Source organism: Marmota monax, unplaced genomic scaffold (assembly GCF_021218885.2).
Source record: "Marmota monax isolate L192 unplaced genomic scaffold, Marmota_monax_Labrador192_F-V1.1 WCK01_AAM20220418_F8-fsc00086, whole genome shotgun sequence".
Lineage (NCBI taxonomy): Eukaryota > Metazoa > Chordata > Mammalia > Rodentia > Sciuridae > Marmota > Marmota monax.
Genome location: NW_026693086.1, coordinates 219373 through 246520, shown reverse-complemented (window position 1 = coordinate 246520; position 27148 = coordinate 219373). Strand labels below are relative to the sequence as shown.

General features: G+C 47.6%; 1 protein-coding gene across 2 annotated transcripts in view; it reads right to left on the bottom strand.

Annotated features, from left to right (window-relative positions):
* Positions 1-4938: 4938 nt before the first annotated feature.
* Positions 4939-27148, bottom strand: part of Vwa3a (von Willebrand factor A domain containing 3A) — a 58506-nt gene continuing 36296 nt past the window's right edge. Inside the window, exons 17-33 of one of the 2 annotated variants that reach the window (XM_046454715.2) lie at positions 22094-22168; positions 21749-21893; positions 21135-21330; positions 20431-20501; positions 17738-17893; positions 16369-16459; positions 15648-15749; positions 15008-15105; positions 14019-14156; positions 12875-12983; positions 9762-9906; positions 8753-8897; positions 8195-8346; positions 7685-7808; positions 6147-6244; positions 5910-5975; positions 4939-5671 (exon numbers count right to left, since the gene is read on the bottom strand). In XM_046454715.2, the coding sequence (XP_046310671.1) occupies positions 5924-5975; positions 6147-6244; positions 7685-7808; positions 8195-8346; positions 8753-8897; positions 9762-9906; positions 12875-12983; positions 14019-14156; positions 15008-15105; positions 15648-15749; positions 16369-16459; positions 17738-17893; positions 20431-20501; positions 21135-21330; positions 21749-21893; positions 22094-22168 (1897 nt within the window). In that variant the 3' untranslated portion in view covers positions 4939-5671; positions 5910-5923. Of the gene's footprint in view, positions 5672-5909; positions 5976-6146; positions 6245-7684; positions 7809-8194; positions 8898-9761; positions 9907-12874; positions 12984-14018; positions 14157-15007; positions 15106-15647; positions 15750-16368; positions 16460-17737; positions 17894-20430; positions 20502-21134; positions 21331-21748; positions 21894-22093; positions 22169-27148 lie in introns of those variants that run through there. The other variant, XM_058582621.1, reaches the window with a different exon arrangement.

Below are 27148 nucleotides of genomic sequence, written 5' to 3'. Positions count from 1 at the left end.
GACACCTGCTGCCTCTGGTTCTCCCAGACCTCCACAGTGCAGGTGGCTGACACCACACGGTCTCCAGAGCCCCCTGCAGTCTTCAGGGTCAAGTCTGAGGACCTTAGAGACCAGCACTGAGGATCCAGTCTTCACTCAAGACTTACAAGTGAGTCAGGCTTCCATCACGGTCACCATCATCACCCCATCCTCCCGCTCCATTGGGAGATGAGGCTGGACCAGAGACCAGGTCACCTTAATCATTATGAAAGCTGTGACTTCAGGTCTAGTGTGCACCAGGCCCCACCACTGCAGACAGCTACATCTCTGCCCTGCATGGCACACATTGGCTGCAGGAAAGAGTGGGTGTTCACTCAGTGACTGTCTGATGAACCCCATGGTTGTTGCTGGTGCTGTCACAGGGCAGAGATTCACAGATACAGGGACTGGATCTTGAGTCTCCTGTCACTGCATCGTTTGCCAAAGTTCTGGGTAAGGGATTCAGCCCTGCCCCATGCAAGCAGAAGCAGTCATGGATTTAATGGCATTGGGACATCTCCAATCACGGTTATCCAGAGGATGAGCCTAATCCTCCCCATAGGGAGGAAACCGATACAGCCCCAGAATGGAGCCCCCCACTACCCAGGACTAGAGGCCTCGGTGGTGGGGAAGGATCTGTGGGAGGAGAGCTGTACCTACCCTACATTACTTTATGTGGCAAAACCGGGGACCAGCCTCAAGGGTCTCTCCCTGCCCCTTTGGTACCAGGGATTGAATTCAGGGGCACTTAACCCCCCAGCCCTTTTTATTTTGAGACAGGACCTGGCTAAGTTGCTGAGGGTGCCTTTGAACTTGGGATGCTCCTGCCTCAGCCTCCTAAGCAGAGGGGATTACAGATGTGCATCACTAAGCTGGCTTCAAGTGCTCATTTGCTGGGTGTGCTCTCGGGCAAGATCCTTAAAAATCTCACTACACCTCGGTATTTACAGCTGAAGTATGGGCCCATATTACCCTGGCTACTTTGTCTTCCCCACAGGATAGACCGACGGAGGGAACAGAGGCCGAAGCTTTGTGCAAACCACTAGATGACAAGGTGCATGAAGTTTTTTGCACCTAGAACAGTGGACACGAAGGCCTCCAGTCAACGGCTGCTGAACAAGTGAAACCACCCTGGCCTGTCCAGTGTCGGGGAGTGCTATGGCCAAGCGCGGGGCTGACCCCCTCAGACACAGCTGCATGTAATCCTCCTGGAAATCCGCAGGGAAGTAGAGGCTACTGACCCCAAGGTCCAGAGAAGGAAACTGAAGCCCAGCGAACACTAGGGAACTCTGATGAGATACAGCAAATGTCTCAGCTGGAATCCAGGTCCAAGGGACCCAAAAGTTAGGTTTGGCTAAATTAGGGCAGGGAGAGTCAGGGTCCGTCCCAGCGCGTGTCGCCCTCCTGGTGGCCTAAGGAGGCAGCCTGGGGCGCATTCTCTCCCTCTTCCTCCCCAGCCCGTACCGTCTCACCTGGCCCGGGTTCCCGCGGCGCTGCGTGCTCCCTGCTCAGGTCTCCGCGCCAAGCCCGGAGCGGCCAGGGCAGCACTTGGTCCCAGAGGGCGGGGCTGGGCGCGGGGACCGCCCACTTGCTCCCTCCGCCCCGCCCCGCGGGAGCACCTGCGCCCGGCAGGCTCCCGCCAGACCAGCGGGCTCTAGTGGCCCGCGCTTCTGGTGGCGAAAGGACGCATAGGAGCTGCGTGCCCAGCTCTGTCCTGCCTGCACAGTCCCCCCGCACACCCGAACCCCACGAAATGGCTTTTCTTCTCCACCAACCATCTAGTCTCTCCCAATGTCCCTCTTTGTTCAGCCTGCTCTCCCTCCTTCCTTCCTTCTGTTCCTCATCTCACCATTTTCCCATCTCTCCCTCCAGACGTCTACCCAGTTTACTAACCTTTTTGCCCATCCATTCATCTGTGTCTGTCTTTCCATCTGTCTTTGCACCTGTCCAAGCTTCCACCCATTCACAAATCCAACTTGTCTTTAGTCCACCTTCCCTCTACCAATCTTCCATTCATCCACTCATCCTTCCGTCCAACCCTCCGTCTACCCATCCATCCACCTATCCAGTCAACCTTCCATCCACCCAATTCATTCCACATCTTTTTCTTTCCGCCCATACATCTACACTTCCTTTCTTGCATTCTTCCACCCATCACTGTGTTCATCCATTCACCAATTCTGTTGTTTCATTTTAAAACAATTTTTGTTTTTAGTTGTAGATGGGCACGATACTTTTGTTTATTTTCGTGTGGTGCTGAGGATCGAACTCAGTACCCTATGCGTGCTAGGCAAGCGCTCTGTACTGAGCTACATCCCCAGCTGCTCCCCCATTATTTCACTTTTAATGGTTATTTCCTTAGTGCTGCCCTTTCCCCTGCATGGGGGACCCAGATGGTTCCATCATCCCGGGAAAATTCATATTTCAGTGGTAGCCTCAGAGGGGCAGGAATGTACTGAGTTCACAGCGACAGCGTCTGAGAGCTGTGGTCACTTTGGTCTGAAAAATGTGATTGAAAAATCTCCACCATATGAACCTGCTCCGTGGGCACAGGTGTGGGAAGAGAAAAGCAAAACCTCAGCTCACTCAATCTACCTGCCAGATGGTAAGGTGTCTGTTAGTCCTGATAACTCTGTTTTAGTACAATTTTAGGAAGCAAACTCAGCAAGGAGCTGTGTGTGTGTTGGGTACAGGCCACGGGGTATTTAAATCTTGACTTTGCCATTGTTTTTGTGTCTTTGGACAGCTATGAAGCTTAATTTCCTTGTCCACAAACTGGAGATGGCATGTGTTTTATAGATGTGACCTTGTGAGCCTGTGGCTTACGTGGTAGAGAACATGCAAAATTCCCAGCACCAGTGCCTGACCAGTTGATGGTCTACCAATGGCAACTGTTGTCCTCTCTGAGACTGGGAAGCAAACCCAGTTCCTCTGCTTATCCACTTCCCAAGCCTGTTTCTGGTGCATCTTTCCAAGTATAAAGACCAGCCTCTTCCTCTCTCACCAGAAGGACCAGAGAATTCATCTTCCCTGGTGACGGCTGCCGGTGTTGCCTTGCAAAGGGAAGCATTGCTAACATCACAGCTGTCGTGGGTTGAATTGTGTCTCCTGCAAAATTCATATGCTCAAATCCCAACCCTAGCACCTCAGAATGTGGAAATAGAGTCGCTGCAGATGTAATTAATTAAGATGAGGTCGTGTAGGGAGGGAGGTGTAGGTGTAGGGAGGCTCCTGTTCAATATGATTGGTGTCCTAATAAGAGGGAAAATTGGGCATGGACATGCACACGGGGGAGCCTCCTGTGAAGCCTGGAGCTCAGTGGCCATGAGCCAGAACCATTAGAAGTGAGAAGCTGCCTTCAGGGTGGGGATGTGGCTCTGCTATTACCTTGATCTTGGACTGGAGGCAATACATTTCTGTTGTTTCAGCCATTCTCTTTGTGGTCCTCTGTTAGGACAGTTCTAGCAAACTAACGCAGCCACTGTCAACCTGCATTTGTAAAGATGCCCCTGAATGGTATCTAAGACTGACCAGACTGAGATTCACTGCAGCAGGGGCTGTGGTCACCACTGTCTTGCTGGGCACAGCACAGAGCCTAGCCAAAGCAGGAGCTTGTCAAGACTTGGTAAACTGAGTGTTTTTAAATAACTTGACACATTTTTATGCACGCGCACCCATATATCACCTCCCAAAGGCTCCATTTCTAAACACCAGGGTGGATTAAGTTTGTACTCTCTTAATACCTCACAGTGGGGATCAAATTTCAACACACAAACCCCTACGGGACACACTCAGGCCATATCCAAACCATGAGTATCCCAGTCATATCCCAATGTCATTACTACCCAGATCAAGATACAGAACATTTCCAGCTCCCCAGATGTTCCTTCTGTGGCCCCCGCAGGGTAAGCACTCATCTTGACTTGTATCCCCAACCATTGGTTTTGCCTCTTCTCTAACTTCCTGAAAATGGAATGATACACTAGACTCTTTTTACATCTGGTTTCTTCTTCCTGGCGTTGAGACTAGTGTTTCCTGCTAAACACAGCTATACCATGCTCTTTCTGTTGATACACATGCACACAAATATGCCACAGTTTATTTGCTAATTCTACCACTGATGGACATTTGGGTCACTTCTAATTTGAGGATTTTTAAAAATATTTATTTAGTTGTAGATGAACACAGTATCTTTATTTACTTTTCTGTGGTGCTGAGGATTGAACCCAGTGCCTCACACGTCCAAGGCAAGCACTTTACACCTGAGCTACAGCCTAGGCCCCCAATTTGGGGATCTTATAAAAAGGCTACTATCAACATTCTTGCATATGTCTTTTGTTAAACGTATGTCTTAATTTCTCGGAGCAGAATTTTTGGGTCATAGAGTAAGCATGTGTTTTACTTTAGTAGAAATTGCCAAATAGTTTTCTAAAGGGGTTGAACCAATTTACACTGCCCCACCCCCACCCCAGTAATACATGAGTATCCCACTTCCTCCACATCTCGATGTTGTCTTCTTTGGGGTTTCAGCCATTCTGTTAGGTGTGTAATGGCATCTCACTGTAGTTTTAATTTGCATTGCCATGACAGGTAAGATTAACGAGAGCCTCTGCATCTACCTATGGTTCATTGGTGCTTGCTTGAGTCTTTTGTCCATTTTTAAATATTAGGCCATTTATCTTTTTCTTATTGATTTGAGTTTCTTTATATGTTCTGGATAGGAGTCTTTTCATAAAGTCTTATCTCACCAAAAATTTTACATACACACTCACACCAATGATCACTTCAAATAGCTAATGTCAGGCTGGGGGTGTAGCTCAGCGGTGGAGCACTTGCCTAGCATGTGCAAGACCCTGGGTGAGATCCCAGTAACTGCCAACAAATAAACAAACAAACAAACAACAATAGACAGAAGAAAAGTTAGTTGTTTTGGCCCTTTTAATGAAATAGAAGCAAGTTTTTAATTTTAGAAAATGACCCCAGATGACAATAATACATGAGACAGTTATTTCATATGTGTAGAGTGGGGCTGGGCTCAGAAGACGCAGCCTGATTTTCTCAAGCTTGAGCAGAGCATTGGATCTGGCCTGGATTCCACAACAGCCTTCAGGTCAGTTTGGTTGAGTGGGATGACATCGCCGAGGCTCACTGTTTCTTCTTCCCCCCAAATGGCCTAACAGTGAATCTGCATCAGCCTGTGACCAGAGTTTGGGGAAGCACCAGAGACGCTGGGAGAAGCAGGCCCATCTGGCTGGTTTCCAGCACTGGACTCCCACACTCAGCTGGATACTCACTGTTTACCATGCCTCTGCCATGTAGCAGGCTTGGGGACCCACAGATGGTTAGCACACCAGCCTCATCCTGAGGGAGCCTCAGTCGAGGAGAAGAGTTAGATAATGGAGCAAAGAACCTCAACATGAAGTGCTAAGTGCAGCAAGAGGCAGCATTGGCCAGGATGCTACCAGAGGGTGGCTGGGAGCTTCCAACTCTGCCTGGAGGTTCCCAGCTCTAGATGGGTCCCAGGGATACCTCCACAGTGGAGCTGATGTCATCTGACCTGTGCCTTGATGGATGAGCAGGCAGAGGGTGGCAAGAAGGTCATCCCAGGCAGGGGGCTCGATGCAGGGCTTCCCAGGGAGCGACAGCCTTATAGCTGGAGTGTAGGGTGTGTTAGGGGACAGGGCAGGAGAGTGAGGGTAGCCCTAGGGGTGGCCCCATGTACAAAGAACCGAGCCTTCCCTTCCCCAGCTTCCAGGGGGTCCTGGTGCCTGGAATTGTGGGTCCAGGACTTTCCATGCACAGGAATCTGTTTCTGCTCCTTGCCCATAAGGACAACTGTCTACAGAGCGGGCTGCCTGGCCTCTAGTGGGCAATCTGTCCCCTTCCCTTACCTGAGACTCCTTCTCTAACAAAGAGTGACCTCCGGTTCCATATTGCTTTTCTTCTGGAATTGGGATCTGGATGGGCAGGAGATGAAGGAAAATGGTTTCCCTCCTGCCCAGATTTCTGGGCCTGGTGGGGAAAAGCCAGGCAGGAGGTCTTACAGTAAGGGTGCCATGACCAGAGTTGGGTCATATCTTATTGGGGTCCAGCCCACCCAGGCCCTGGGGCTGCTCTGAAGGGCATACCTGAGGGCCTGAGCTTGCTTGAGAAAACCTCTGGCCTTGGTGACTTCCTGAGCCAGTTTCCTTAAGTCATCGCCTTCAAACGGTGGCAAGGTAGGATCCTTGGAAAGGAGAAATGAGTGTGAAGTTTGATCCACTGAAATGACTAGATGGGACCTGAAGACACAAAATCTCAGCAGATGTTTAGAGCAAATGAAATGCAGCCTCCGCCCCGGGCAGGAAATCCTGTGGGCCTCAGCTTGTATGTCTCCCAGGACAGGAAGCTCACTGTCTACCAGGACAGTCATTCTGCTACATGGGACACCTTGAAATAAGATGTCTGAGAGGTGGGGGGCGGGGGGTAAGCCAAGGAGGTTTCTGAACCTCAGTGAGGTGCTTTTCTGGACCCAGGGGACAGAATGGGTATATAGTGTTTGTCTCACTGATGATCATCCAGTAAAATTTCTTTGGCTCTCTCCCCATTTCTCCTCGTAAAACAGAGCTTCACAGCCATGCTTTAAAAAATGGTAGTAACTGAAATTCCAGAGAGCCTAGCCCTAAAACACAGTGTCTCACAATTAACAAGGTCTAAGAGAGACACAAAGCTGTCCCCTTGCCTGGCAGTAGTGGCAGAGGACTCTCTGAGCAGAAATTATTCACTGAGAACCTGCTCGATCCTGTCAATCATTTTCCTATGTGACATAGACCCCTGGGTGAATATTCATTACTTTCACCAACTTGTCCTGTCCTGGGTATTATTTGTCATATCTGCCCCTAGGAGAATCACCTGAACGAAGGACTCATGTGAGGTCACCCAAACTTTGGAAATTATGTAGTGTTCTGGGAAAGTAACCTTTAATCTCTAAAAAGAGATTTTAACTTCTGATTGGTGGTTTTACTTAATTTCCACCCCCTCTCCCTCACCCTCTGCCGAAAGGTTATTGGCAACAACACCACGTTCCTTAAAAGATTTAGATAAGTTTGCCACTTTTCTATCAAATTGGAAGAGGACTACTGAAACTCAACTCAGTAATTTGTCACTTAGTAGATAATCTATGACTTCACTAGATCTCTTGCTGAACAGCTGTCTGTGTTTCAATGAACTGTGCACCAGAAGACAGAGCCACAGGAATTAAACACAGAGGCTGAGAGCAAGGTGTCTTGGGCTCCAACTTCACCCCTTCCTCCGATTTCCTCTGACGAGCTGACTGAGCCTGTTGGTTCATATAGGTGGGTGTAACAGTAGTTTGGGGCTCATCTAAGTGGGTATTAATATTAAGTAATTAATATAATTAATAGAGATAAGCTATAGAAAGCAATATACCTGCACATAGTAAGTGCTCAGCAAACGTAAACTGACTTATTCCTAATAACTCCCCCCACAGCCTGCTTCTCTCCCAGCCTTGAGGGGTGTCTGCTTAAAAGGCGAACTGCAGGGAAACACAACCCCTTCAAGTCAACCTTTTGCCTTGCAAGGGAAGCAGAGATCTGAGAAGGAAACTTTGTGGGCCCACGGACATCTTACCGGGCTGTTGAAACAGACCTTGCACTTGGCACTTTACCTTTTCATTTACGAAGCCTCTGGTGAGCAGGCCGCGGATCCCACAGAGGGTGTCCTCACTAACGGGGCAGTGATAGCGTCCCCCAGTGAGGGCAGCCAGCTTCCTCAGGAACCCCACCGCTGCTCTAGGGAAGGAAGAGAGGCCTGGGGGCTGGCAGAGGTTGGGGAGGCCTGCTGAGGCCCACGGAGAGCGCAAGTCTGTGTGTGGCTTGGGGGAAGCTGCCTGGCAGCAGGCCTGGACTGTGCCTCTGGGACCACCGTGAGCCTCACCAAGTACAGTTTCCCAACCAGTGGCCACTTGTCACCACTGAGCCTGGCCTCCCTCAAAGCCCACGGCCAGCACGCTCTTTACTGGACATCTCTCCAGTGTGTGGCAGGCCATAGATCCCATGGCTTAGGCACAGAGGGGAGATCTAAGGGAGCCCCCAGAGTAGGCGAGGAGTTCAGAACTCCTCCCTCCAACATGAAGCCCCGGGAGAGCAGCCAGCTCAGCCCAGGCCTCGCTGCCCACCTGTCTGTGCAGTTCAAGGAAATGGTGTGCACCTTCACGTCTCTCTCCTTCTGGAGTCTGTAGACAGCATTCAGAACAAAATTGCAGCTTGTGTCTGGCTTCCCGTCGGTAAGGAGGTACAATCCTTGCACATCTTGAAAACTGAATGCTTTCTGACAGACCACAGAAAGGCTGTCACCAGAAAAGACAAAAAACACTTGCCTGACAGTGGCCTCTGCTGCTCCCAAGGAAAATGTGTCTGATGGATGCCCATGACATGTCCATTAAAACCGAGACCCTCCCCCCGCCTTCAGCCTCAGACAGACCCAGGAAGCTGCTGAGGTTTAGGAGGAAGGGCACAGCCCACTTCCTAGCTGGTTGACCTCAAGCATGTCACTTAACCTCTCTGAACCTCTGTGTCTTCATCTCAAAGCCAGAACAAGATCTCCTTCTGTCTGAGTTGTTGGGAAGATAAAATAGAGTGCCGCTTTGTAAACCCCAAAGCAAAGCACAATATCAGTGTAGTGGGTGATGGAGTTTCTGTTTTGCCACAGGGTCAGGGTCCAGGGTGGCACTTGCCATCAATGCTTGCAAGACCGAGGTACTCCCGTGAGCTTGCAGGTGGGTCACCCACTGCATAGCCTTGTGACATGCAGCATCTGTGGTCTCCACCAGAGTGTCCTGCCATGGCTGTAGGCCCTCTGCAAAACTGAGCAGGTTGAAACTGAGGAGGAGAAAAGAAGAGATGGAGACCAGAGAGAGGAGAGAGAGATGCGTGAGCACAGGCCAGTCCATGCGGAGTTCCAGGGAAGTCACCTCCAATGCGAGGTGTTCACTGAAGACCCCTACAAATGGGCTGTGGGCTCCCTGAGAATGATTGTCCATAGACTGAAGATTCTAGATGAAGATAGGAATTGTTTTAAATCCCAGCTCAGTCACCCAAGGGTTGCAATCTTGGGCAAACTACTTAAACTCTCTGAGTCCTAGTTTCCTTTTCTTACAATGACCTTTGTGTAAGGTCATTGTGAGAACTGACAAAATCATGAACTTAAAGTACCTGGCCCACACACACACAAAAAAAGTGATTGATGAATGTTTACTCTTATTAATAGTAAGGCATGAATGAGTTCCAGCCTAGGACCAGAGTCTCTTACTGTCCCTTCAAGGTCAACTCTTCTGGGCAGAGAGAACAAACAATTCCTCACACTTAAAAATAGAGTTCAAGGTCTGGGAGGGTAGCTCAGTGGTAGAGTGCTTGCCTAGCAAGAACGAGGCCCTGGGTTCAATCCCTAAAACCACAAAGGAAAAAAAAAATCAAGTTCAGCTGAAAATCATAGTTCAAGGCCACATGATGGTGATTTTGACTATGCTTGCCACTGTCCTGGGCCTGAGATGCGATCCTAAAAGTTGCTTTCTTTCTGCAGCAGAACAGAATAGTACTCTTTCCTGTCTGGTAAGCTACTTAGAAAGACCTTCTGGAACCTCCAGGACTGTTGGAACTGAGGAGGGTGTGTGGGTAGGCAGGGAGGCCCTAGGAACCCCCCTTTCACCTTCCAGAGCCCTTGCCACCCACAGTCCTGCTTCCCACCTGACACAGTGCTTCCGCAGCTGCTCCCAAATCAGGAGAATCAGCTCTGTCTTCATCTGCTGCAGGTAGGGGCCCATGGACCCCGACGTGTCCAGCAGGACACACACTTTGCTCTCCAAGATGGTGCCAAACAGCCAGCGGCTTCCTGCCCAGAGATGAGTGGGGCTCAGGCAGGGAAGGACTGAGGGGGGGTTGTCTCACCTCCTGGGTGGTTTTTCTCACTCTGTCAATCAAGTGAAAGTCCTGCAAAACCATTGCCTGCCTGATAAGTGGTCTCAAGTCCCTCCATTGGGAGATGACCTTGTGGTGTTATTGGCTGGGTCAGAGCCATCTGTTCAAGCACAGAGCCAGTCTGTGATCTGGGCTTTGGAAGATCAAGATTTCAGCTCTGGCTTTGCCTGTGATAACTCATCAAAATGATCATAATGTCCCAGAGCTTATTCCACATCCCTAAAATTATGAGATTGGGTAAAATAGTGTCACAGTATTGTCTGGGGCTGGAAAAGATGCTGGAGACCACGTGGCCATTCAATTGGTCAATAGAAAAAAAACCCAGCACAGTGCAAAGTTGACAAGAGAGGGACCATGCCCTCGTGGAGCTTACAGTCAGTGAAGGAAGACAGATGTTGAGCAATTACAACCCTGTTGTGACAGAGGACTGTCAGGGGAGCATGTCATAGAAAGAACTGAAATCAGGTGGAGTAGGGTAGGGAGCAGAGAATGTGCAGCAGTTGACCATGGAGGGTGTGGACCCTGACAGGCCGAGAGAGAAGGCTGTGGAAGGCCCAGGGATAGAGAGACGGGCAGGGCATGCGCGAGCATCTGAGGAGCAGAAAGCCAAAACCAGGAGCAAAGCAAGGTGGGATGGAGACACCTCTGGGGAGGGGGACGAGAGAGAGAGCAGAGAGGTTGTCCAGGGGTTTGGGTTCAGCCCAATGGGAACCAAGGCCCAGGATCACCCAGCCCGCTGCGGCTGAGCCGGTTTCATCTCCTCTTGTCTACACTTCAACCTCTAACCCTAGCCCTTGCGTCTCCACAAGGCTAAATGGAGGGGACACAAGGGGACCCAACAAGCAGACAAGGTGCCCAGCATTCTCAAACATGCCTCTGGGACCTCACTGGAGCCGCAGGAGAAACTGACAAACTGCTACAAAATAGACCAGCTGTTCTCCAGGAAAAGGTGGACAGGGCGGCTGGACCTGGTGCCCTGGAGCCTTCAGGACTCATCTGGATGTTCTCTGGCAATGCTCATGTCAGAGGGAGAAGAGGGGAGAAGGGGGTGCCTTGAGGACATCGAGTCAGTTGGTCAACCCATGAGGGACCTCCCCCCACAAATGGCCGGCTAATCCCCTTAGGAACCAGAGAGTGGAAGCAGCTCAAGCTACCAAGCCATTCTGTCTTTACCCCATGGGTCTATCTAACCCTGGCTCCTTGTCCATCTCCACTACCATTACCCTTCGCCAGCTACCTTAATTTCTACCTGGGCTACAGCTAGGTCGTCCTCATTCTATTCTATTCCCTCAAGAATTTTGTAAACTGAGGGTAGTGGCGTGTGCCTGTAATCCCAGAGGCTTGGGAGACTGAGACTGGAGGATCACAAGTTCAAAGCTAGCCTCAGACCTGTCTCAAAATAAAAAATAAAAAGGGCTACAGATGTGGCTCCGTGGTTGAGGGCCCCTGGGTTCAATCCTTGGTACCACCCCCAACAAAAAAAAATTAATTTTACAGCAACCAGAGGGAATATTGCAAATGCTGATCACTTTTCCTTCATTTAAAATCTTTTAATGGCTTCCCATTGCTCTTAATAATTGACACACACTGTGCCATAGCTGGGTCTCTGTTGGATGGCATCCCCTGGATCTCACCCAGCCATGCTGACTTCTTTCCTTCAGTCTCTGTACTGAGCATCTTCTCTCCTGCCCAGCACCTTTGTGTTTTCCTTTCTTGCCCACTTAACCTGTGAGATCTCAGCTATATACCCCCTCCTTGGGGAAGCCTCCTTTGACCTTCCTATGCAGGCCAAATTCCCTTCTCTTCTTACACCTGTCACAGTTGTGACTTGTTTGTGGTTCTTTGATGAACATCTGTCTCCTCCTACAGGCTATATAAGTTCAGGAATCACTTTGGGATTTGCCTTCTACCCACTCCCCAGCACCTAGCAGGAGAAAAACTTATTGGTTGAATGAATGAATGAAGCACCCACTGCCTGGCAGGTACTGCAGTGTGAGTGTTCAGGTGTGCACCTGTGCATGAGGCAGGGGTGTGTGCTATAGAAGAAGTCGCTGACTCTGGTCTGCACATGCACCCCAGTGGTCACTGTGAGGTGGGAATGGGAGAGGCCCACTCCCTCTGCTCCACCCCAGCCTTTGCCCTGAAGTGATAACTGGACCCTGTGCTCCCCCCAGCTATTCCCTCACACTCTCATCGCCCTCTAATAAAACAGTGTGTTCCATTGTGATCAACAATTCCCAAACATCTGTCAAGCATACAGTTTTGTTTGTTTAAAATCTTGTTTCCTTTTGTAAAACTGCTAGGATCATGATTCTGTAGAGGAGTGGGAGTGCTGGGGGAGAATTTTCCGGCAAATGCAGTAACTGTAAAGTCACTGCCACATTGCTGCTGAGGGACTGTCTAGAGGAGGTTCTGCTGCAGGGGATTGGACCTAATGAATTTACATGGGGTCCCACGTGGACCACACAGGCTGCCTGTAGGATCTCTACATAGGTCTCAGTTCTTCTATTATTTCTTCTAGGTCCCTCCAGGCCCTAAAGCCTAAATCCCCTCCTGTCTGGTTCTAGCTGCCTACTCAGCCTCCTGCCCTTGATGCTTGGTGTGGTTTCTTTCTTCCCAGCTGGCCCTCCTCTGGGACGTGAGCCTGGCTCTTTGGCTTTGGTGTTCTGGGGCTCTATGGCCTGTCCTCTGCCCTGATGCCATCTAGCACTTTGTCTGATCTCTGAGCCCAGAACTCATGCCGTACCTGAATGACCCTCCTGGCTTAATCCCTTGACCTGACAGTTGGTGAGGGCCTTGGAAAGACAGATCCTGCAGTCCCTGGAGTGAACCTTCCACCTCCCTTCATGCCCCTCCACCCCCCAGGAAGGGGCCAGGCTCACCGGACAGCAGCCACTGCAGCCTCTGGACGTAGCACCTCATCACCTTCTCTAAGCATGAGATGTATGCTTCCATCTCTCTGTGCGTCCACTGAATGTGCTTCACCACTCCCTGGATTAAGGTAAACAGAGGAGATACCCACCCCACCAGCTACCCTCATCACCCCCTAAAACAGTGTGTTCCGTTGTGATCAACAATTCCCAAAACATCTGTCAAGCATACAGTTTTGTTTGTCTAAAATCTTGTTTCCTTCTGTTAAACTACTGGATTTCTGGTTCTACAGAGGAGTGGGGGGATTAAGATAATGGTTTCATGCAGTTATTATAATAATAGTGGGGTGAGAAGTCCATCAACTTCAAACTGAAGGATGACCTTGAAGAGAGAGGGAGCGGTACTCTGGGACAACCCTGAATTTTTCCAGTGGATAATTTCAAATTTTGAGGTTATTTTTAGTTCCCTCGAAAATGTGGTAGAAAAGGGCTGGGAGGGAAATGATTAGATTTTCATTTTGTACTAAATTTATTTGTTCCACTGTCAAAGCAATGGGAAAACTCTTCCCCCAAAGAGAAAACAGAGATGAGAACCCCTTGCCTCTTGTCATAAGCCCTGTGTGCTGCCACCTAGCAGAGCCAGCAGCAGCAGGGGGGTACCACATTGGTTTGGTGAGTACTCCAGCCACAGCCTTATGCTCTTGTCTTTTTTTGTTTTGTTTTTGGTACCGGGGATTGAACTAAGGGGCACTCGACTGCTGAGTCATATCCCCAGGCTTATTTTTTATTTTATTTAGAGACAGGGTCTCACTGAGTTGCTTAGTGCCTCGCTTTTGCTGAGGCTGGCTTTGAACTCGTGATCCTCCTGCCTCAGCCTCCCCAGCAGCTGGGATTACAAGGCATGTGCCACAGCACCTGGGATTCTTGTTTTTAATTCTCTCTCTCTATCCTAGAGTGTCATCTCAGACCTGCTGGAGGCTTGACTTTTCTTCCAACAGGACTCTGTATCTCCTATCGGTTGAGGGCAGTGCCTCTTTGTGGGGAGGGGCTCTTAGAAGCAGGAATAGAAGCCAGGTGCCCTGATCTACCATTTGCACCTGAGAAGAGGCAAGGAGTTGTGGGAGGAAAGCCAACAACCAAAAAAACTCGGCCTTACATTGATCTCTATGCTGGGGAGGACACTGCAGTGTTTGGCCGATGTTGATCTCTGCATGAACTTCTGTTGGGTACAGTGGGGACCCATGTACCTGGAGAGCTCCATCTTCAGTTTTCTCAGTCCATAATTTGCTATCCACTTTAGAATAAAGGAAAGAACTATTGTCTAGGCAATTCGGGATAACTGAGTGATTGTCCAACTCATCTGTTAAAACCTCATGTTTGAAATCTGTTTCATATTGGAAAAGTGGGGTTCCCAGGTCCTCATGGATTATCCTTCATATGCAAACTCTTTCCCCATTTCTAGGGGAAAGAGATGCACAAAAAAATGGGGAACAAGAAACTAAATTTATTGAGCACCTAATTCATCTTTCATCTAGTAGACTTGGTTGCTTCCCCAACATCCATATTCAACACTCCATCACAAAATTTGAATGGAAAGCTCTAATTGGCCTAAAGTTCAGACTCTAAACCAATTAGGATAATCTCTGTTTTCTTGTCACAATGAGAGGTGCCAGAATGGGCAGGTTCAAAGCAATCAGAGCATGGCATCCAGGATCAGCCCAATCAGAACAAAGCTCCGACTTTTGTTGAATGGTTGTGGGAAGAAAGCTGTTCTATCTCCTGGATATGAACAGGAAGGGGGATTTCTGTTGCTTGCAACCAAAAGGATCCTACTCTAATAAGTACTTTGATTCACATGAAATACACTTTAGTCAATCCTCACATCAGTCTTATTAGACAGATGCAATTGTGTTCATTTGCAAACATAGCCATTGAATGCATTGGATGACTTCCCCCAAGGTCACCTAACTAGGAAGCAACAGATCCAGATTTTTAAATTAGCTATATTTAGCCTATATCCCATTTGCCACAGTAAGGAGTCATTCTTAGTTTGCCATCTTTTCTAAGTTTGCCCACTCTCCTGGAAGGAATGGTTGCTGGAAGAAATTGTCTAGAGGGCATGTCCTGGTCTAGACAACGTCATACCTCTTGGCTCGAGCAAACTGTATCCTTTCTGGGCAACTCAATAGATGAGTTGATGGTTTTCATAGCCCTTCTTTGAGGGTACTTCTTGTACATCGAGCCTAGGAGAAACAGAGCAAGTCACCTTGTGTACCTCTCTTCCCTCCTGCCCCCGCCTGTCCCTCTCTCATGTCAATTTCTCTGCCTGTCAGGTTGGTTATAAGTTTCCTTACTGCGATCTGCTGGAGAGATGGGAAGGGGGCTATTCAGTGGACTGGGGTAATGCTGCTCAGGACCTCCCTTCTCCTGGTCACAATGGATTACTACTCAGATGGGCACCATTTCACAGAAGTCCATCAGGCTGGCCTAGGGGAATCTTCTCCATCTCTTTCCCAATCAGCTTCAGAGCTAAGACAGTTGCCCCCTCAAACCCAAGAATCCGGGGAGAGCTCATCTTCAGTAATGACATATCTCATTCTCTGGGCAGTGCCAGGACTTGGCATATCTATTTCCTTGGGCAACAGACAGACCTGCTCCTGAGGCACCACAGAGCTAGCAGGTCCTAGGTAGCTGGAGGGGTCTCCTTCCCATGGGGCCTCCTGTGCCCTAACAGTTCCCATGGGGCCAGGGGGCTGTTCCAACACTTGTGTGGCCTCCGACTTACCCACGTTGTTCCTTGTCTCTGTATAGAATAGTGAGAGAGTGGGCTCTGATGCCCTGGACTTGGGCTTCCTCCTCCAGTCTGTCTCTTTTTTCATGGGCTGGGCTACGGTGAGAGGGCATTGGCTCGTTGGTTGGGGCAGCCTCGTGGGTTGCTGTGATAAAGCTATACAGCATGGTTTGGAGGCGTCTCACCTTCATCTATACCCTACACTTGGAAATGGGGCTCTGGGATGGCTCTGAGGTACCTCTTGTCCCCCCGCTAGGTCTCCTGTCTTCCCCTGGATTGATAATAGTTAAAGCCGGGGTCACTGAGTCCTGATATTCCCCAGGAATGGTGCTTAATGCTTTGTGGACCTGTGTCATTTCATCGTCACAGTCCCCCAGGGTACAGATGAGCTAAACAGGACACAGAGCTAGTAAGAAGTAGAGGAAAGATCCCAGCCTGGTCTCACTGACTCTAGAACCCTGCCCTAAGCTGCTCTGGTATACCTCTGACCTTGGAATTAAGACACTGTTTTAGGTTAATGAGCTGAGGGCTTTCATAAAAATAGTGATTAGCTGGCACAGTGTGAGCCCCTCTGTCAGTAAAATGAGTTGATAAAGAGACTACAGCATAGGACTGACTCTTACAGGCTTTGCATGGGGCCATCTTGGCAGATGGCGGGCACATGCTCAAGACTCACTAATCATTTAGTTACTATACACCCCCAGCCATGCCTCACCTGGGGAGATGCCCACTCTGCCACTGTGTGGATGCCATTTCAGCTCTTTTAAGGGAGAGATCTTCTCTCTATCCAGGTTATCTTTCATGTTCTAGAAAACAGGCCATCTTTCCCGTCACAGGCCTGTTCTCCGTGGCAGGCAGTATCCCAGTCACCCCAATCTCAATCTGTCAATCAGGAACTTTTGTAGGGAGGGGCATAAGGGAGTAGATCCTCAGATGTGTTTGGCTTATCTTCTGCAGCAGATTTAGAGGGGACTATGGGTTTTGGGGTCAAAAGGTATGTGAATGTGTGTGGCATGAGAGAAGGCCATAGAGCATGCTAGTAGGTCAACTATGGGGGGGTTTGCCAGAACTTTCTTCACCAGTTTCCTGACCCTCTTTCTATTAGACTGGGATTTGCGGGCTTTGAGCATGACAAATAACTATGCAGGTCCCTTCTTGCCCTCTGTGGCAAAAGTTCAACAAGTCACCCAGGGCTCTGAGCCAGCGAAGACCTCGGGGTAAGCTGCTATGCAGAGGGCCCAGATGCTGGCATTGTGGGCAATGCCCAGCCAGGGGTCGAGAGGGCCCGTTAAAGACCATGGCATGGCCTAGCCTCCTTGCACCTGATCGGCTCATGTACCGCTGAAGGGCCAAGAGGAAGACCCTGGGATTCTGGGGTCACCTCCAGAATTTGGGAAGGTAGGAGAGACAGAGGGTGACAGGTCTGGGCTGGCTCCCCAAACCTGGTGGAGTCCTTCGAGTGATGCAGCACCTGTGTGCCCAGAATCCCCTGGAAATGCAGCTGTCTGGCTGGCAATGAGCTCTATACTGTCCAGGATGGATTTCCTCATGCTGAAAATGTGCTGTTCCCAAGTCTGTCAGAGAGCAGCCGATGAGACCCCGAGAGTCACTGCTCCTTGGCTCATGGCACTGTTACATGGGGTGGGGGCAGGGTCTTCCTGCTAGAGGCCCCGTGACTGCTGGGGGTGCATTGTTCACAAGACACACTTGACAGGCTGTGAATGGGCTAGGGCCTTGGTGGGCACAGGCCCACCCTCAGCTCCTATCAGTCCTCTGGTAAGCCTTGGCTGTGGCAGGAAGATCCCCTGGAGACCTAACTCCCTTGCCCCTGAGAAACCCTCCCAGGATAAGCCATCAGATGTAAGGGTGGGTACCAGTTCCATAGCTAGGAAGCAGGGCCATGCAGAGCCAAAGGTGGCCCCAGAGCTGAGAAGCAGGACAGGGTGGGAGGCACCCATGGGACACCCACCCCTGAAGCCCTTACCCCCACCTGTGCTGGCCCCAGACGTCTTAAGATCTAGGAAAGACCAGGAGACAAACTGTAAACAAAATCCTTTGCATGTTATAAGGGCAGGGAGTCAAACCATTCTGGCCACCGAGGGGGCGGCTGCGGGCTCGGGAGTACTGAATTGCTTGGGTTGGCTTCTCTGCTTGAGCATCTCTGGCTTTTCTTTGGGGAGGGCTGCACTCTCCAGTTCTTTACCCGAATGGCTCTTCAGAGAGGCCACCAGTAAGGCACACTGCAATGGGAATCAGGTGGGTTAGCAGCACCCTGGCCACTGTGGACAGAGAGGCACAAACATACCCAGCAGGAGAGTCCCTGGAAACCCGCCCCCCGCTCCCCACCATGCCTCTTTCTGTCACTGAATGCTCTCTCGGGCTGAGGGTGCCGTGGATCAGTGTATTGACAATAATTAGTACCCCGTATGGAAGGACTGGGATGCACAAGACCCTGGGCAAGTTAATACCTGGGGAAATCTCAATCCCTCATGCCAATAGAGTGGGTGCTAACTTACCCCCATTTTATAGATGAGGAAAGCAAAGTTCTGTGAGCTTAAGGTTCTTATTTTTAGTACCAGGTTTTGAGCCCAGGGGCGCTTAACCACTGAGCCACATCCCCAGCCCTTTTAAAAGTATGAAAATTTGAAACAGGTTGTCATTAAGTTGCTGAGGGCCTCCCTAAGTTCCTGTAGCTGGCTTTGAACTCAGGATCCTTCTGCCTCAGCTTCCAAAGATGCTGGGATTACAGACGTGCACCACTGCATCTGTGAGCTTAAGGTTCTTATCTAAGGCCACACTGCTAGTAAGCAGAGGAGCTTCAACTCAAACCCAGGTTGGTCTGGGTCCCAAGCCAGGCTGCTTCCATGGTAAGACACTTGGGCATCAACAGGGTGGTCACCCTGTGCCCAGGACTGACTCCAGATGCTGGCAGAGCTGCTGTGTAATGCTTATTCCCTTTGCTTACAAATGCCTCACCTGCCAGACAGTTTCTCTAGTAGTGACTGCCATCAAAGCACTAAGGACACTATTCAGATATAAATAAACATGCCAAGGAAGGGTGGATTAAACCTCACTGTCCACTGGAGCCTGTGAATGAGTTTATTAGGTGTGGGAATGGGACTGCTGTGTACCCTGGGAGAAGGGGTTTACAGAGTGCCAGAGGGGACCCTCTCAGGGGAGACGACTAAAGCACAGCTCAGGAGCCACAGATCCAGGGCCATAGAGGAAAAGGACAGGGAGACTTGGCCCTGCCCTCCAGGAGTTAGTCTAGAAGGAACAAATAGCACTAATCAAAATGCGAGTCAGGATGAGTCTCCTTACACTCTTCCCTGGCCTTGACTGTGACCCATATAAGCTCTCTGTCCATCCCCATGGCTGGAATAACCCCAAATCTCTATCTCCAGCCCATTGGTTTGGCTACCTCCCTGTAGGATACCCCACTTGTTATCTCACCAGCCTCACAAACTCATCTTTGTCTGAGGCCACCTTCCATGGGCTCCTCCTATTTTCTCCCTCTCAGTCATGGCACCACCATGTTCTCCAGTGAGGAATTTGGGAGTTCCTCTGGATTTCTTCTTCCTCACCCTGCCCATTCCATCAGTTACGAGTGTGGCCGATGGTCCCTTAAATGTTCTCTGTTTCCTGATTCCTATTCTCATTGCTCCTGATGTGATCTGGCCTCTTCTGACCCCTCTTAATCTCACTGTATAGTGCTCCCCTCTGTGAGGAGGTCACATATTCAATATGAATGCTGAGTAGAAAAGAATAATCCACGGAAGATCTGGGAGGAGGACAAGGGACAGAGAAAGCAAAGTAAAAGCCCTGAGCTTAGAGATGGCTTCATGTGCTCAAGAAACTCAAAGAGGGCCAGAATGTACAATGTTCATCCTGAAAACCAATGAATTATAGGACACCCCCCCCTTCCCTCTGAAACCTTTGGTGTTAGTGGACCAGGACACTAATAAGGTCTGTTAAAGTCTCATCCCCTGGTACCTGTGAATGTGAACTTACTCAGAAATAGGGTAATTAAGATGTAGACTAAGATGAAGTCATATTGGAATAGGGTGGGCCCTTAATCTGGCTGGTGTCCCTATAAGAGAAGAGATAGGGACACACGGAGGGAAGACAGTCATGTGAAGATGGTGGCAGATTGGAGTTGTGCTTTCACAGCCAAGAAATGCCAGGGTAGCCAGTGACAAGGACTCCCTCCTTGACCAAACTTTAGCCAAGCTCCTTTGAACCATCTTCTGTACAAGGTCTCCACCTTGTAGAATTCTGCTGAGTTGGTTTGGCGTGAACTGCTCCACCCTTGACATCCAGTCTAGCTCTTTATCTCCCATGGTTGATATCTAAGCCCATGGCAGGCCCTTAGCAAGAATCCCCTGCCCCTGGTGTCTAATTAAGCTCCTCATGGTACTTTTCCAACTACTGACTCTGTTCTTTGCTTATAAATTCCCAGCCATCTTCGCTGTGCTCTAGAGTGGACCTCATTTCCTCTCCATCTTGCCCTTTGTGATAAGCATTCAACACTTTTTTTCTTTTTTGTAACCACTGGTCCCCATTAAAACTTGGAAGAAGTTTGGAAGGATTCCACCCAGAGCCTTCCCAGGGAGCATCACCTTCTGAAGACTTTAGTTTCCGGAAGACAGGGTGCTACCAATGGGGAAGGACAGCTGTCTCTGTTTTCAGATGCCTCATTTGTGGTGTTTCATTTCAGCAGCCCCAGGAAGTGACGACAGAAGCCAGTTCAGGCCTTTGGCCCCAACCCCAGGCTTACCTTTTGGGAGTAGTTGAAGACCTTTTGTATCTCAGCAGTGATGGCACTGATGTCGTCACTCTCATACACACCTGGAAACAAGCACTTTGTGAGCGCACTCACACACACACTCCATGGACTATCACCAACCGTCCTGTAGGTCACCTTCTGGAAGCATACCATGCTTTGAAAAAAGTTAATGTAAGAGAACTTTAGCGTGCCTTCTAGATCTGAGATTTTAAAATATTTTCAAGAGTTTTGTATTTACAAAAAAAAACTTTAAAAATTTTGTAGTCATATATACATAACATACAATTTGCCATTTAAAGATTTGGTGGGGTTTTTTGTTTTGTTTTGTTTTGTTTTTAACCCAGCCAGGGCCTTGGGCATGCAAGTCACTCATTCTAGGACTGAGCTACACTTTCGGCCTTAAGTGTCCAATGTGGTGTGGTGAAGTACATCCACGGTGCTGTGCACCTATTGCTACTACTCATTTCCAGAACAGTAGTTTTACATTTTTTTTCATGCTGGTGATTGAACCCTGGGCCTCAGGCATGCTCAGCATGCGCTCTACCACTGAGCTACACTCCCAGCCCCTCTGTTTTGTATTTTTAAACTATGATTTTCACGTGCCACTTTTCTGGAATATATCTATGGCATGCATCTATGGCTCCGACAGCCGTCTAGAAAGAGGCAGGCAGGAAGACCAGGCAGCCCTCACGCACCTGTGTCTCCAAACCAGTGGAAGCGACCACCCGCAGCCTGGGTGAGCTCCTTGTAGGCTGCCGCTGTGTCCCCGCGGCTGGCGTAGCAGGCAGGGGGCGTGGTGTCCATCCTTGGCTCACCCACGTAGAAGAGACACACGTTCAGCTGGAGGTCGAAGCCTCCGCAGGCCTCGGCCATGTAGGCGCTGAGAATGGACTGTGGGGACAAGAGAAGGCAGGAGGGACCCACAGCTGAGGGCCTGGAAGCTCCTGGTGGCCCCTGGGCTCAGCCCAGTGAGCTTTCTCAAGGGCCCATGGCCCGGCTGGTCTAGTGATGATCCCAGGTCACAATTTCCACCAAGTGTGGTCTGTTACCAGCAGCATGGACATGGGAGGGGGGGCACTTGTCAGAAATGCAGATTCTCAGGGACTGCTGAGCCCGGAGCTGCATTTTAACACCATCCCCAGGTGCTTTTCTGTGCCCTAAAGTTTGAGAAGCCTTTAGAAAATCAAGCTGGGACTGGGGCTGCAGCTTGGGCAGAGCGCTTGCCTAGCGTGGCCTGAGGCCCTGGGGTCAACCCCAGTCCTGCAACAAATGCAGAAATATAACGCAAGCCCAGGACAGGGCTACCCACCACATCCTGATCCGGGATGCCCCCTGTGAAGAGGTAGATGCCCTGCGATTGCTGTTTGCCTTTGTCCTTGAAGTCCACCTCCACGGCCTTCCGCAGGGCGCTGAGGACGTTCCTGCTGCCTTGGCACTTCAGGGCCAGGGCCCACCTGCAGAGGCAGGGAGGTGATGCCAAGGGAGGGCACCTGGGAGGCCCCCAGGTGGGGGACAGCAGACAGAAAGTGGCTTTCTGACTTCTGCCCAGGGTTGGTGGAAGGCAGGGACTCAAGAGAGCTACCCGCTGGTTGGGGGACGGGGAGAAGAAGGAACCGGCCTCAGACCAGGCAGCTTGACCCTCCCTGCCACCTACCACCAGGCGCTTTGCAAATTGGTGTGGCTTGGGGGAACCATCTCAGGCCTCCAACTCTCGATTGTGCTCCCAAACCTTTGAAGGAAGGAAAGAAGGCTTGTTCAGAGGCAGAGCGGATGTCCATCCTGTGGCCCAGCTTTTTGGGCCCCACAGGCTTCTATGGGGACAAAATTCAGACCATTCCCCAAACATTAGGGTACCGCTGGCCAGAGCCAGCCAAGAGACAGCCTTGCTGGTCATGACCCGTCCCAGGGAATTCCAGGTACAGTAGAGCTGGGACTCTCGGCGAAGACGTGGCCTTGGCTGGCTTCCACCCTAACCCACTGACTGTACCACCCATTTCCCTTCCTCCAAGGAGCAAGTCATTGCTCCCTTTTTAAACTCTCCTGGAGTGGGCTTCCCTTCCTGATCTGTTCTGTCACTCTTTTTCTACAAATTATACATCATCTCATTTTCCCCATAAAATAGAATTCAAGATCCTTAAGAAATCTAGCTGGGTTCAATGGCACACTCCTGTAATCCCAGAGACTCAAGAGGCTGAGGCAGGAGGATTGCAAATTCAAGGCCAGCCTCAGCCACAGGGAGACCCTGTCTCAATCAATCAATCAATCAATAAATGGGGCTGGGGATATAGCTCAATGACAGAGCATCCCTGAGCTCAATCCCCAGTACCAAAATAATTCAATTAAATTTTAAGAAAGAGAATTTAGCCCTTTTATTGAAGAAGAGGTGCCCCCTCTCTGGTTCAAGATTAGTTTTTCCACCTAGGCTCTTGATCCTGTCTACAGGATTCAATCTCTCCATACTTAAAAATGCCCCTCTTCCCCTAGTAGTGACTCTATGAGGGATCTCTTTCTCTTTCCTTTTTGACCTTAAGGACAAAGTCTCTGGAAATACTGCACCACCACCTCCTCAGCTGCTACTCCCTCCTCCACCCACAGCGCTCAAGCTTTCTGGAAAGTTCTCTGGCAAATGGTAACGATGACCTTCCTTCCTCTTGTGGAAATATCTCTAATATTGTTGAATAGTAAATCCTCCATGAGAGCTGGATAAGAAAATCTAATAATATAACAAAAATGAATATTTATCCAATTTTATCCTGCCCTCTCAGAGGTCTAACATTTTGCTCTATATTCTTTCATTAAAAAATAGATAAGTAGAGCTGGGGTTGTGGCTCAGTGGTAGAGCGCTCACCTAGCACATGCGAGGCCTTGGGTTCGATCCTCAGCACCACATAAAAATAAATAGATAAAATAAAGGTATTGTGTCCAACTACAACTAAAAAATAAATATTTCAAAAAATAGATGAGTAAAAAAAAAAATAGATGAGTAGCACTGAGATCATATGTTAAAAGAATAGAAAGACACCAAATAAATCATCTAATATTACATTTCAAGCTCCTAGAAAAAGAACAAATCAACATCCAAATCAGTAGAGAACAAGAAATAATTAAAATCAGAGCTGAAATCAATGAAATTGAGATTTAAAAAAATTTTAAAAATCAACAGAAAGTTGGTTCTTTGATGAAATAAAGAAAATTGATAAACCCTTAGCCAAGGTAACCAAAAAAGAGGAAAAACTCAAATGATTAAAATTCGTGATGAAAAAATGAAATGTTATCACAGATAATACTGAAAGACAGAATAATCATATTTTGAAAAGTTATACTCAATACTAAAAAATCTTGAAGACATCAACAAAGTCCTAGAGATGTATGACCTACCAAACTGAAATAGGAGGACATAGAAAAATTTAAATATATGAATTTCAAGTAATGACCATCAAAAGCCTATCAATAAAGAAAAGCCCAGGGCCAGATGGATTCTTATCCAAGTTCTATGAGACCTTAAAAGAAGAACTAACACCAATCTTCCTCAAATTATTCCTGAAATAGAAAAGGAGGGAACCCTTCTAAACTTGTTCTCTGAAGCTAGTATCACTCTGATACTAAAACCAGACAAATACACATCAAGGAAAGAAAACGTCAGGCCAATATCCCTGATGAACATAGATGTAAAAATTCTTAATAAAATACTAGCAAATCACATATAAAAAAAAAAACATTAAAAGGATAGTGTGCCATGATCAAGTGGGTTTCATCCCAGGGATGCAAAGTTGGTTCAACTATATGGAAATCAATAAACATAATTCACCACAAAAAAATAGGCTTAAAGACAAGATTATTAATGGATGCAGAAAAAGCATTTGACAAAAAAACAGCTCCCATTCATGTTTTAAACACTAGAAAAACTAGGGATTGAAGGAACATGCTTCAACGTTGTTAAATCTATCTATGCTAAACCCAAGGTCAACATCATTCTAAATGGAGAAAAACTGAAAGTATTCCCTCTAAAAACAAACAAGACAGGGATGCCCTCTTTCACCACTTCTATTCAACATAGTCTCTGAAGTTCTATACAGAGCAATTAGACATATGAAAGAAATTAAAGGGATATGAATAAGAAAAGAAGAACCCAAACTGTCTCTGTCTGCCAATGACATGATCCTCTATTTAGAAGACCCAAAAACCTCTACCACAAAACTTCTAGAACTCATAAATAAATTCAGCATGGTAGTAGGATACAAAATTAATACCCGTAAATCAATTGCAATCCTACACACCAATGATGAATCAGCCGAAAGAGAGATTAGGAAAACAATCCCATTCACAATAGCCTCAACAACAACAACAACAACAACTTGGGAATAAATCTAACAAAAGAAGTGAAAGACCTCTACAATGAAAACTACGGAACACTAAGGAAAGAAATTGAGGAAGACCTCAGAAGATAGAAAGATCTCCCATGTTCATGGATAGGCAGAAATAATTATCAAAATGGCCACACTACCAAAAGTGCTATACAGACTTAATGCAATTTTTATTAAAATTCCAATGATGTTCTTTATAGAAAAAACAGTCATGAAATTCATTTGGAAAAATCAAAGGCCCAGAGTAGCCAAAGCAATCTTTTGCAAGAAAAGTAAACCAGGAAGAATAACAATACCAGATCTTAAATTATACCTCAGAGTTACAGTAACAAAAACCGTATGGTATTGGCACCAAAATAGACTTGAAAACAAATAGAGCAGAATAGAAGACACAAAGACAAGCCCACATAAATACAGTTATCCTACGCTAGATAAAGTGCCATAGACGTACATTGGAGAAAAGACAGCCTTTCAACAAATGGTGCTAGGCAAACTGGAAATCCATATGTAGCAGAATGAAATTGAACCCCTATCTCTCTCACCCTGCACAAAACTCAACTCAAAGTGGATCAAGGATCTAGGCATTAGCCCAGAAAATCCTGCACCTACTGGAAGAAAATGTAGGCCCAACATTCCAATATATCAGCTTAGGACCAGCTTCCTCAACAAGACTCCTAAAGCACAAGAAGTAAAATCAAGAATCAATAAATAGGATGGTATCAAACTAAAAAGCTTCTTCATAGCAAAAGAAACAGTGAAGAATGTGAAGAGAGAACCTACAGAATGGGAGAAAATATTTGTCACCTATGCCTCAGATAGAGTGTTAATTTCCAGGTTATATGAAAAACTCAAAAAGCTTAACAAAACAACAACAAAAACAATAATAATAATAATGATAATAATTATAACCCAATCCATAAATGGACAAAGGAACTAAACAGCTCTAAAAAGAAGAAGAAATATGGACGGTCAACATATATATGAAAAGATGTTCAATATCTGTCACAATTAGAGAAATGCAAATGAGATTCCATCTCGATCCAACCAGCATGGCAATTATCAAGAATACAAGCAACAATAAATGTCGGTGAGAATGTAAGGAAAAAGGTACACTCATACATTGTTGGTTGGAATGTAAATTGGTGTAACCACTCTGGAAAGCAGTATGGAAATTCTTCAAAAAACTGGGCATGGAACCACCATTTGATCCGGTTATCCCGCTCCTTGATATATATCCAAAGGATTTAAAATCAGCACGCTACAGTGATGCAGCCACATCAATGTCTGTAGCAGCACAATTCACAATAGCTAAGCTATGGAACCAACCTAGCTGCCTACTAACAGATAAATGAATAAAGAAATTCTGATATATATATATACACACACACACATATATACACACATACACCCAATGGAATATCACTCAGTCATAAAGAAGAATGACTTTATGATATTTGCCAGTAAATGGATGGATCTAGAAACCATCATGCTAAGTAAAAATAAGCCAATCCCCCAAAACAAAAGGGTGGATGTTTTCTCTGATATGTGGAAGCTAACCCACAATAAGGGGACATGAAGAATAGAAGTTTAGAGGATTAGACTAAGAGAAATGAAGGGAAGGAAGGGAGGGGGAATGGGAATAGGAAAGACAATTGAAAATTCTGAAGTAAATTCCCTATGTATATATATATATATATATTAATATACCTCAGTGATCCCACCATCATGTGTATCTACAAGACTGGTGCCCTAATTAGAATAAGATATATTACATTATTGCGTAGTTATATCAAAATGGCTCTACTGTCATATATAACTAAACAGAATCAATAAAAACGTAAGCTGAGGCTGAGGCTATAGCTCAGTGGCAAAAGCATTTGTGAGGCACTGGGTTCCATCCTTAGTGCCACAGAAAAATAAACATTCAAATAGTGAGTGAATTATTCCACATACACTATTTGTAAGCTGCTTGTTTTCATTCATTTGGGCTTACAGAGGGCATCGTTCTATACACAGTCACGTTATTCTTCCTCATTCTTTTGAACAGTTGCATAGTACTCCACCACTGGGATTATTTTACCAGTTTCCTTTAGACAGTTTTACAGTTTGCTTCCAGGTTTATCCACTGTCACTCTGCATGCAACATCCCTGTGTGGCTACATTTGCACACTCATCCGAGTATTTCCTGAGGATGATTCATAAGGCTTAATGGACGGGACACTTTAAAAACTTTGATACAGAGGGTTCTGCTAAATTATGCTCCCACCATCAGTTTCCAGAGCAACTTCTCCTCCTACTATTACCAGCACTGGGTGTTATCAAGCTTTTAAATGTTTACAGTCTGA